Raw genomic sequence first — 12,538 nt, 5'->3', positions numbered from 1 at the left:
CGCTGGTCCTCATACCGGCCTCTTTCTAAGTTTAGTGTTCGGGGATGGTCTGTTTTTCTTTCGACGTCGGGTGGGGGGTGAGGATGATATGGGGATCGGTATCAGAAACGACGAATTGACGTTAATATTGTGATGTTCCACCGGTTTTGTCGAGCTTGGAACACTTGCTTGCGTGGGTTTCCGGACCCTCTACTTCGGTTTCGCCGCTTGCAGGCCGTTTTCGGTTAAGTTTGCCGAATGTAAACAAGAAGGAAAAAAGGACACGCTAAAAATTGATTACCCAGATTATGAATTGTTGAAATAAACATGCTTTTGAATTTAATTTAAACATACATATTTTTGTTGAAAACATGTTTTTAATTTACTTTGAACTATTCATATTTTTAATTAATAAACATATATATTTTTAACTTAAATGAACAAAATTTGGTTCCGTGTGGGAGGTAGACCCGATTAAATACGAACCATTGATTGACTAGTAATCCTATGTATAGAGATTCACGGAAGCGGTCATTTTGAGCCTCGATTGGCAGCGATAACTTTCAAAATGTGAGCCAAACGAGCATTTGGATTAGAAAATGTTCAGAGGATTTCTAGTTGAGTTGAAAAGTATTGTTATCGGGGTGAACTAAATTCAAACAAAACGTGTATAAAAGAAAAAAATATAACGGTAAAATACGTATGTTAGGAGAAGAGAGTTTTAAGCATAAGTAAAAATTATATAATAAATTGTGGATGGATAGTTTTTATAGATTTTTCAGTTCGGTTTATATTTCTGATTGCGTTTGTAACTGGACAGCCCCAAAAATGCAAAAAAAAAGTGTGATAAAAGTACACGATTCTGTTAAGGTTAAATTTACTTTGTTGCTTTTTAGAAAATTTCAAAAGCAGTTTTTTTCCGACGCATTATTTCAGATTGCAAAACGCTCGCACTATTCGATTCCTTGTGATATTTTACACAAAATGACGCGAGCTTTTTGTAATCTAAAATATTGCGTCGAAAAAAGCTGCTTTTGAATGTTTAAAAAATGTATCAAAGTAAATTGAACCTTAAATCGCACAAAGCTGGAACATTTTACTCCGCGGCAGGTGTTTGCAGCTTTTGTAAATAAAACAAATCATGTTGCCAAATCGTTTGATAATATTTCCGCAAATCTCTGTATATAGGATTACGAATTTATACCACCTCAGGATAATGTCATTTTTGTAATGATTTTCTTCATGCTTCAATACATTTTTATCTATCATTGGAGAAATTTTTAGAGTGGCGTCTCTTACCGGTTTTGAGTTAAGCCTACCCAACAAACAATTTTTGCTGCAGCTTAGCTTATACAGGCAAAAATTTGTTACATAAGGCAAATTTTGGCTGTATAAGCTAATCTGCAGCTAAAATTGTTTGTTGGGTAGTATACAGTTCAAAGCGAGGCTAGTGAAAAATCATGAAATTTCGCTAGTGAAAAAGGTTGTGAAAATATGGTTGTGGAACATATTCCAATTTACAAAGAGATAGAGAGAGAGAAGGATTAGTAATTTCTATTTAATTCCACTACCTTATTTGCTTATCCTTGACAGATACGCGTATTCCGTCTACAATGTGCCTACTTCTTCAGTGCCTTGTACTAATGCTCGACTGAAGAAAACATCGCATTTTACCGAATATATATTACCCCGCTACATTTTCACTTAGAAGCTAGGTAAACAGTGCAATCTGTATTATAGAGTGACGTTCTTTAGAAAGCTAAAACAACCAAGTTAAAAAAAAATACTGAGCCATCTTTGGAAAAAAAATCTTATTTATTGTACTATTCTGCGAACTACATTATGGCATTCAAAAAACATACTTTGCGTAGAATCATTACTGATTATTCACTTCACTTAAGACACTAAACCTTCTATCAAACGATCCTCGCAGGACCGTCTTTAATAGTCCAGAATTACGTCATTGCAATTGTTGTCATCGGCGCACTTGCAGCCCCTTCCAGACGGAGCTCGTGGATTTGATAGACAGATTCTCTTCTCCGAACAGTCGCCATTGTTGACGACACACGGACTGTAGAACAGTGGACACCTGTCGGTTACGGCCGTCATGCCGTACATTTTGTGACTTCCGAAAACGGGCGATGGAATGCCTTTTTCACGTTCTCCGTAAGCGTTGATGGATTCTACCTTTTTCCTGTGAAAAATAATAGGGTTAAACAAATTTTCAAAAGTTTTATTTCAAAACTATTACGTTGTCCAATCGGTCCAATAGAAGTGATCGTCTGTGACGGCCAATCCGAATGGATAGGTTAGGTTACTGGCAACGGTCCGAATGTGCTTGGTATAGGTGTCTATGCACTCGATCTTTTTGGTACCAGCGTCGGCGTAGCATAATTCACCCGTTCCCGGAGAGACCTGTATGCTGTTCGGCAACTCAACTTGAGGTCCATCAACCAGCACGTGACGTTCCGTACCGTCCAAATTTGCCCACTCGATTTTAGGACTCTCACGGTTCCAGTCCGACCAGTACAGTTTGCTCTGATGTGGATCAACTGCGATGCCTCTAGGATTTACAAGGTATTTCGAAACGATCACGGCTCGTAGATTGGGATTTTCCAGACTTGCAACCTCAATGGTATCCTTCGCCGAATCCGTCCAATACAGTCGCCGAGAAATCCAATCGACGGCTACACCCTCGGGTGAGAGGATATCTTTGGTGATAAATGGCTTACGATCGGTTCCATCATACTTGCAGCTGAAGATCTGCTTTGCCGAAATGTCGCTAAAGTAGATTCGACCTTCGGCACAATCTTTATCAACCCCGATGGCCATCTGAGCCATAGTCACCGGAACTCCGCGTGCACCATTAAATGGAACCTTAACGGTCGCAACACCCTGGCTAATTAACAAGAATCCAGAATCGAGCCGTGGAGCAGTATTGCAAACAGTTCCGTTACCGATGAAACCTGTGAATAGGTGGAAAGGTTATTTTGTGGTTGGAAGATGATACCTAGAGACAAACCTTGGTTGCAAGCACATTGGTATCCGGAAGTTGTGCTGACGCATTTTGCATTGGGATCGCAAAGGTCTGGTATATTGACGCAATTCCTCTCCGGACTGCAAAGGAAGCCATCTCCAAAGAACCCTGGATTACACGTGCACTCGTACTTGGATGGCTCCCTAAGAAGTAGTTCCAATTAGCGAAATTTTAAAATAAGCATCAATAGAAGATAATTACCTGAAGTTAGGTCCACAAGTTGCGTGTATACCACAGTTATTACGTACGTTACACGGTGGCGGTACAGACTTGCACTGACGAACGCCATCTCCAACGTGCCCTTCGGGGCAGTGACAATATGGGATGTTTTGGTGGGAATCGTATTTGCAGATGGCGTTTTCTGCACAGTAAGTGCCTCCACATGATCCAGCTCGTACACAGAAGTCCGATATGTCCCGTTCGTAGCCGGGTTGACAAACACAGAGTCCTTCGCTGCACACCGAATGCATTCCACAGTCATCATCTACGGCACATTCCGGAGCAAGATGGCAAGTGCGGCCATCGCCATCGTATCCCTTGTTGCATACACAGACTGACTTTTTCAAGTGGACAATGTAGTTGCACGACGCATGCTGATCGCACAAGTCCTCCTCATCGAGACATGAGACTTCCTTCTCTATGCAGGTGAACCCATCACCATCGTAGCCCGGATTGCACACGCACTCGTAGCGATACTGAAGTTCGTTCCATTCGCAATTTGCCAGGGGGCTGCAGTGATTTTCCACATCGCAAGACGGTAGGTGCTGTTCGTCCGGTTGTACTTCCACTAAGCGACAGATCTGATCAAACGCGTACTGAATTAGGATGTATCCGGTCGGACATGTGCATCCCTGAACGGTACAGAAGGGCGCAATTTCATCTGTAAATTTTCCAGAATTAAAATATTAACAATCATCGACAAGAGATGTCACTTAATTCTCCTTCAGAAAAACGGACAGTTGGGTAAGCTTTTAACCAGTGTATGAAACAAAACGCTTCCTGATGGATAAAAATTGTGACGGTCAACACCCCTTACACAGACATCAAGGTCCAGGTCCACATAGTTGCTTATTTGCAGTATGAGACAGATATGAACAATGAATTTATAGAAATATTAAATCAAGCCGTGTTCTTACATTCCTCAGTAGATCCCTGTTTGACACAGGCTTCGCCGTTCCATATTTGATCAGTGTCACATGGATTCTCACAAACGTATCCGTCACCAGCGTATCCTGCTTTACACTCGCAGTATCCTTTTATACAATCCGCAAACTCGGAACAATGCTGGAATGATAAATAATCATGTTGTAATTGTTCTCTCATGCACGTTTTCCATCCTCAATACCTCACAATAATCATCTCTGGGTTTCGGAGTATGCGCGTCCACTTCGTAATAGGTATTAGCCGGTGTCGGAACCATAACCGAACTGGTAGCACTTGGATCGATTCTTTCACACTGATACCCATTGCCCTCAAATTCTTCGAAGCATTCGCATTTGTAGCCACCCGGTTCGTTGATACAAGCTGCATTCTCATCGCAGATGTTGATTCCCGAACACTCATCAATGTCGACGCAGTTCACGCGGTCGTTGTTGTTGTATGGCACGTATGTGAATCCATTTTTACAGTTGCACTAAAATGGAAATACTCAAAGTTATCTGCTCTAAAACAAGAAAAAAAATCGGTATTATCGTACATCAAAGGTATCGTCGGCATTTGGAACGCAAACGGTGTTGTCACCGCAGTTTGCGTCATCGCAAGGATTCACTTTTTCACCGGAGCTGATCTTGCTTAACATTCCCATTCGTATGGCCTTCTCCCTGGGCTCATAACCAAGATTGACCTTACTGGTTTTTAAGGTAGACATTGTGTTGGGCGCGTTCTCTTCCAGTTCCAAGAACGGGCAAGGTTCAAACAAGATTATTTGATGGATTGTAAACTCTAGCTCACGATCGTCAGAAGACATGAGTGCTTTATGTGAAGTGTAAGCTTCAATGCGATCTCTTCCAACCCTCTGGTAGATTTCAGAATAATCATCAATGTGAAGTTTGTCTCCAAGAGGCACTTGACCAACTTGACCTTCAATGTTGATGTCTACAGCTAGTTGATCCCACAGGTTCAATCCATTGAATCGTAGGTCAATTCGAAGATTATCATTTGATCCCTGGTAGTTGATCGTTGTCGTTTGGTTGAACTTTCCTCCTGTGATCTGTGATGGAAACTAGATCGTTAGAATTCATTCCTAGAAAAACTACTTCAACTTACCTGATACCCATTTAGGACATTGCCAATAGGCTTAGCAAACAACCAACCAACACTTGCACCGATGGCCTGTGTCAACTGTAGTGTCGTACCAAGGTCGTCCTCCAGAGGACTCAACGCGGTATAGGTTCTTCCATCAGCCATCACAATATAAGATTGCATCTGTGTATCCACCGTCCAATGATTGAGAGTTCCCTTAACCGACCCAACCACACGGAGCGGGACATCGTTCTTTACGCAACTGTACCCGTTTCCATAATATCCAGCCTTACACGCACAGCAGTATCCAGTCTTTGTATCCGTGCACTTCGCAGCTGAGTGACACTTAAAATGACCTCCTTCGGCACAGCTTCGAGGCTCCTGCGATTCTTCGTCAAACACGCTAGGTTCCTCTATATTTTCTTCCTGATTAAACGGACCAACCTTGAACACCCACTCGCCAGCTTCACCAATATTCGATGACGCTGTGAGATGCCTTATCTAAAATCAAAAGAAAATTCCACAAATTGAGTAATCTTCCGAGCAATATTCAGACCCCATCATACATTGTCAGTTCCGGAGCCTTGCAATGGGAAGAACCGTCCATCCTCAGATATAAATCCAGCCTGCGCACGGACATCCGGCAATCCGGATTCCTTGGTGTCACCCTGAATCCAGTTGATACCATTCTCCGGATACAGGAACTGAACGTACGTCTCCTCATCGCCCAGTATCAGCGCCACTTGAAATGAATTGGTTACGTCGTTCTTCAGATCGAAATGTCCCACGTGTTCCCAGGTTGCCACAAACACCTGTCGAGCTTCGAAATCGACCGCTTCGGCGAAATTGATACGCACTAAATCGCTAACGCGATGTAGTAGTTCTTCGTCTGTCGATTTGAAATACACGATGGCGGCGGTATCGTTTGGAAGCGTGGTATCTACGTTGGCATAGAATGGAGCCACCGCCGGATACTCGATGGGAAACGGCAGATTGAGATAATTTTGAAACTCTGATCCGAACGTTAGAATGCCATTGGTGTTGATCTGTAATGTGTGCGATAACGTATCATCGACTGTGTGAGCTTTTCATACAACAGGATTCATTCATAAAACCAAATGCTGGGCGGGTTATCACTTTCTCTGCACATTCTGTCACTGTTCATCCGGTCATAGTGCGATTTATGTAATGATTAACTCGTTATTATTTTCGCACAGCTAACATTACAGACACAGTGTTTAATTCCGACTGCTACTCTGTTGCCCTGATTTGATAAGAGCCGAGAATCTGTGTGTACACGCTCATTGATTTGTTTGCACCAAAAGTGTTTGACCTTTTATGAAGGAAAGGCTGCTATATTTACTTCCAGGACCTGTTGTTACGTTAATAAAATAATTGGTAATATGTGTAATAGGACATAAAAAGCTACGATGTTTTTACTGATAGCTCAGCGAACCGGTATAATGATAGGAAGTAATATTATTGTTGTGTCACTCGAAAGATGGACAAGGTGAAATTTTGACTGATCTATGTTTGTTTTTGTCTACACGAAATATTTGAATATTCTAGATTCCGGCAGTATGAATTTTTATAGAGTTGATTTTTTTTTTTCAAGAACTGTAAAATCACAGACAAACAGACATAACGCATTGAATATTTTTCTCTGTGAAACATCGTCACTAAAACACTACCGCCAACTGTAGAGTACACGTCAAGCGCCAAGGGAATTGACTATGCGCGCCACTGGCGGCGGCACTGCCAACCAGGGCCCCAAAAAATCACTTTCAATCGAAAATCTTCAAGTGAAGATGAAGCTCTCAACCATCACTTTCAATTGAAAGTCATTCTGTCTTCTCTTCGAGCAGGTCCCCGTCAACATCAACAAAACCACTTTCGATCGGTTTTCATGCTGTTTGTTTTGGCTTGACTCGTGTTCATTTCTTCTTTTATTATCAAATGAACTTACTTTTGCATTGAAGCGAAGCTGTTCGATCCAAATTCGCGCAGTTTTTATGACTTTTGTTGATTGTTCACTCGGTTCATTTAAGCGTAGATCTGTAGATCGTAGTAAAATTTATCATTGTTGGGTGGTTTGTTTACCCATCAATATGGGTAATTATTGAATCGGGGTGAATTGATATGCGATGCCATTTTTAAATCCAATATGGCGGCTTCCAGTTTAAGGAAAAGTGGGAAATACTGTCACATACTTATCAATAAAGGTATTTTTGGAATCGGGATGATGTCTAGTGGATGAAAATCGATATCCGACACCATTTTGAAATCGAAGCTTAGGATTTACGAAAAAGTGGAAATACAGTCAAATACAATATTGGTACAGATCGAAAATTGATATGCGACGCCAATTCGAAATCCAAGATGGTGGCTTCCGATTTCAGAACAAGTGGGAAATATTGTCAAATACCCATCAATTTATAGGTATTTTTGGAATCGCGATGACGTCCAGAGTCCGGAAATCGATATCCGACGCCATTTTTAAATCCAATATGACGGCTTCCTGTTTCAGAAAAATGGGAAATGCTGATGCCATCCCATCAATATGGGTATTTTTAGAATCGGGGTGACGTCTGGAGATTGGAAATCAATATCCGACACCATTTTGTAATCCATCAAATACCCATACAAACGTTTTTTTTTTAGAATCCGGGTTACGTCTAGAAGCCGGAAATCGATATCCGACACAATTTTGTAATCCAAACGGCGGCTTCCGATTTGCGGAAAAGTGTCAAAATCCAAAAATATGGGTATTTTCAAGATGGGGATGAGACGTAGATGCCGAAAATTGATGTTACGCCGTCTTTAAACCTAAGATGGCGGCTTTGGTTCAGAAAAACTGTGAAATACTGTCAAATACCGATCAATGTGGGTTTTTTTTTTAATCGAGCTGACATCTAGAAGCCAGATATCGATGTGCGACACCATCTTGGAATTCAAGATGGTAGCTTCCTATTTAAGAAGAAGTGTCAAATAGCCTACAAATGGCATCGAATATCGATTTTCAGCATCTACACGTGGTCCCCGTTCCAAAAATAACCAGATATTAGGGTATTTGACACTTTTTGGCCGCCATATTGGGTTCCAAAATGGCATCGAATATCGATTTTCGGCATCTACACGTTGTCCTCATTCCGAAAATACCCATATTGTAGGGTATTTGGCACTTTCTGAACCCTGATGGCCGCCATATTGGATTCCAAAGTGGTATCTGATATCGATTTTCGGCATCTACGCGTTGTCCCTCACAGTTTGAAAAAGTAGTGTAAATTTCTGTTCAATATGATACACATAAAAGGAACGTCACATATCATATAAGCTTACATTATAAACCGTGTAAAGTTCTGAGATTTTTCATGAAATGTTGCCCAACATTGCTTAAAAAATTGCTCGTTTGCGTGAAATGAAACACAAGTTTACGTGAATGGATATTTACATCACAATAAGAAGTAAGAATTTTTTGCTGTGCTGTTCTGAAAAAAAAACATATTGTAGGGTATTTTACACCTTTTCTGAAACCCTATTTTCGGCAGCCACGCGTTGTCTCCGTTCCAAAAATACCCATATCTTAGGGTATTTGACACGTTTTAGGAAACTTGATGGCCGCCATTTTGGATTCCAAAATAACGTCGAATATCGATTTTTCACACTTTCATGTCGTCCTCGTTCCGAAAATATTTGAGACCGCCATCTTGGAGTCCAGAATGGCCTCGTTAATTTAATTTCCGTTTAATATAAAATAACATATTATTACTACATATAATCTGGATGCCTTCCCTATCGGCAACCTGTATTGTGCGGATACTATCCGGATACTATATTTTGATGCCTGCGTCATCAGGTCGTGGCAAGTCGAATGAGCCCCGAATTGAAGTGAAAGTAGAAAAAAAAAAACGAAGGAAGCAGTTTTCGAGTCATTCATTGCGTCAATTGAAATAAGTCCTTGCTTCAAATGAAATGAACTGAAGCACTCGATGAACGAAACAAGTGATAGTCCAGTCATGTTTGAAAAGAGGAATGTTCAACGTGACTCGATAACAAGAAACTAGATGACTTACACGAAAATGATATTTCTTGAAATGAAGCGATTTTGTGGATTTTGTTTCGAAAATACAAAACCATGCTGCCAACTAAGAAAAAAATAAACCGTTAACTGAGTGTGCGATGTAAAACATGCAAGAGTTATGTCTGTTTGTCTGTGGTAAAATCGTTGATCATTGAAGTAAAGAAACCATCTTTAGAAAAAAAACAGTATTTCTGAGTTATCGAATCACGATAATTATGATACTTGGGATAAAAATATAATTCAAAGGTTATTCCGTAGAGATCTCCTCACTTTTGCAAAGTATTCTTGACGATTTCCATGGGACTAGAAAGCAATTTCGAGAAAAAAAAATCAAAGGCTATTGGAGGAAAGCTTTCGCGACTGCAGCGACTGAGAATAATTGACTCAGAGAATTTTCTTTCCATACGAAATTTACTCAGATTTGGAAGAAACTGCAGTTACTCATAAGCTATGAGTAACTGCAGTTTCTTCTAAATCTGAGTTAATTCCGTATTGAAAGAAAATTCTCTACGAATGAATTTATGGATACTAACCACTACGCCGGGGCGACCCCGGCGTAGTGGTTAGCATCCATACCTCTCACGCCTAAGTCACGAGTTCTAATCTCACCCCCGGACAAGCCACGAATGACCCAAAAGCGTTAAAGTGACTATAATTAAAAAAAAAAAATCTCAGTCGCTGAGTTGGTATGATTGGCCGTCTAGTCAATACATACTTAGAAATTATTATCGACTTCGGTAATTTTTACTGAACTTTCAGCAGCTGAACTGTTCGGTAAAAATCAAGCTTTTTAATTCAAAGAAAACTTCACCACAATGGCAAGACTCTTTTATTTAAACAAGGCTGACAGTGTTTTGAAATTAAAATTCAGTGAATCAGCTTTTGAAATGAAGGTCAAGGTTTTACCGAACGTTGAAATCTCGGTAAAAAATTACCGAAGTCAGTAATAATTTCAGAGTGTGTAGTAGAATTACAAGGTCATTCTTATGAAAATTCCAAGGAGATTGTAAGGAAATGCCAAGGAGAATTTCAAAGAACCTATTAGAAAAACTCCAAGATAATTCAGAGGATAATTGTAGAGTAAATTCTAAGAATTTCCTAGAGCGGATTCCTTAAGAAGTGTGTAGAGAATTTCTAAGGTTTTTATGGACGAAAATTTCAAGGGAATACCAGAAGAAATTTTGATTCTGGGGAATCCTGAAAGCTACTCTGAAGACATTTTGGGGTGATTCTATGGAAATTTTTGAGAAAATCTGATGAAGAATTACGTTTTATATAAATAATGAACAGTTGTAAACATTTCATCCTTAGGTACACACAAATGGAAAGCCTAACTAGCACGGCACGAGTTGGAGCCCATTTATGTAAGGCTGATTGGTAAGCTACCTCAGGACAGAACGAGTTAAGAGGTGCTGAAATGCCTGGCTTAAGGAAAATGAAGTCGATAAGTGTTGTATATCCAAAAAATACACAGGTTGAATAAGAGATTTGAGATTTTGAGATTGCAATCAAATTCCCCGTTATTTCACGGTTTTCCCAATTTGTTTCCTCCGGTTGATTGGCCACCCTATATTAAAAAAAACTGATCAGAGTTCAGCCACTTTGAATAACTTGCTCTGCCTATAAAGAAACTTAATACAGTGATTTGTCATCTATCGCCGAAAAAAAAAAGTGCAACCAATTCGTCCAGAAATAGCTAGAGATAAAAAAAATGCAAACTTCTCCACAAGGAGCTCACTGCCATTGGCCGCATGACTGAGAAGCTATCAGCCACCCACGCGTCTCCATATTCTCACTGTTCAGGACTTCGATAAGGCCAGCTGTTATTTTGCACATGTCCACACGCACAGACGGATCGAAGCAAGAGTACAATTCGAGCCCAGAGCAAAAGTTATGCGAGATTGGAACCCATCCCGTTCCTTACTGATTAGGGTTCTAAATATTTCAATGTTACTATCTGAACTCTGTGACTCTGTGTAGAAATTGATAACCACGCACAGTTGTACATCTTCCACTTCTTCAATACTTCTAGGAATCAAACTCCTCGCTTCAAGTTTCACTCACATAGACAACTTCATATTTTTCGCTGTAGAAATGGGCCGGAACGTCCAGTTGTACTTCCGCGTACTCCTCGTCGCCACGTGGTAGGACATCGCTCGGTTCATTGAAGTAGCTGTACAGGTCTCTCGAACTAATCCCTTCGGTTATTCCAGAGTACACCGTAATGGCAAACAGTGCCACCAGTATGGGTTTCATTGTTGTAAAAATTGATTCACTTTCTGTTTGCCAGCACTTGATAGTCGATCACTGAAACTATAACGGCCTTTCATCCGTTTCTTCCGTCCGACTTCGCTTAGCGTGCGGATTAAGTAACGTCGTTATCACCTGCTCGTCTGGATTGGTCACTTTGTTACACTTTAGTTGCTCACGCTATCAATGAAACATTCCAAATATACACTATCATCAATCAGGAGCCATTCACACTTTCAGGCCTTAACTGCAGTTGTCTTCCACAATCATTCTGATCACTGAATCCAGGGAGGGGTTTCCTATGATGGAACTTCTTTGGCGTTACAATATTTGCGACCGCTCTACTCGAGATCCCGAACACGACTGACGGCGAAAATGCTGCTGAAAGATTTCCTTCGACCCATTCTCATCTCAATGGAACACGACGAATAATTATTGAGAGATGCTGGCTCCCTTCTGCCGTCATCCATATGCCGTATGAGCAAAAGGAAGCCACCGAGACGGGATGGTTCATTAGTTTATCGAAGCGTGCAGTGTTCATGATGATTTTGTTTTAAAATTTCGGTGCGTGTGCTTTAGAAATTCGTTGGGGAAAACGTGGTGCGGTTTCGGGTTTGAAGACTCGACATTTTAATTGAAGGGAATTGGTTGTTGTTTCGATAGTGACAGCTTTGCGCGTGTCAGCGTGTCAATTGAAGTATGATTTGTTTGATGAGCTATGGCGACATTTAACTGTTTGAACGATTTCAGAATCTTCTGTTCATCAGTGAGCGATTGAAAAAGAATTGAATTACTTTGGCCTTGTATGATTTTGAAAGTGGTAGACAAACACCGAAAAGTATGTTTAACAGTTCTGTCCCTGGGGTTACAGGCAAGACACTTTGTCCCATTTTGCTTACGACATTTGACATTACAAAATGACGCTGGTAACACTATACAAGTTTCTGATT

At 40.6% G+C, this 12,538-nt stretch overlaps 1 protein-coding gene across 1 annotated transcript; it reads right to left on the bottom strand.

The window, feature by feature from the left end:
• Positions 1–1,815: 1,815 nt before the first annotated feature.
• On the bottom strand, positions 1,816–11,966 carry Ndg (Nidogen). Its single transcript, XM_065227469.1, has 10 exons — positions 11,403–11,966; positions 5,824–6,303; positions 5,282–5,758; positions 4,713–5,225; positions 4,362–4,649; positions 4,153–4,300; positions 3,218–3,896; positions 3,002–3,159; positions 2,231–2,945; positions 1,816–2,173 (listed from the first exon to the last, which is right to left on the bottom strand). The coding sequence occupies exons 1-10, from the start codon at positions 11,592–11,594 to the stop codon at positions 1,921–1,923; spliced, it is 3,903 nt and encodes a 1,300-aa protein (XP_065083541.1). The 5' UTR covers positions 11,595–11,966; the 3' UTR covers positions 1,816–1,920.
• Positions 11,967–12,538: the final 572 nt, after the last annotated feature.

The sequence above is a fragment of the Ochlerotatus camptorhynchus genome, unplaced genomic scaffold (assembly GCF_037179485.1).
Source record: "Ochlerotatus camptorhynchus isolate MF236.1 unplaced genomic scaffold, CSIRO-AGI_Acam_v1.1 ptg000274l, whole genome shotgun sequence".
Classification (NCBI taxonomy): Eukaryota; Metazoa; Arthropoda; class Insecta; order Diptera; family Culicidae; genus Ochlerotatus; species Ochlerotatus camptorhynchus.
The sequence above is the reverse complement of the archived record's forward strand: the minus strand, read 5'-3'. Positions and strand labels throughout refer to the sequence as shown.

Excerpts from the sequence above, each read along its gene's own strand:
- Ndg (XM_065227469.1), bottom strand. The coding sequence starts at position 11,594 with ATGAAACCCATACTGGTGGCACTGTTTGCCATTACGGTGTACTCTGGA. Across the intron at positions 6,304-11,402 it reads AAAAATATGAAGTTGTCTAT|ATCAACACCAATGGCATTCT; the intron begins GTGAGTGAAACT and ends CACACATTACAG. Across the intron at positions 3,897-4,152 it reads ACAGGGATCTACTGAGGAAT|ATGAAATTGCGCCCTTCTGT; the intron begins GTAAGAACACGG and ends GAAAATTTACAG.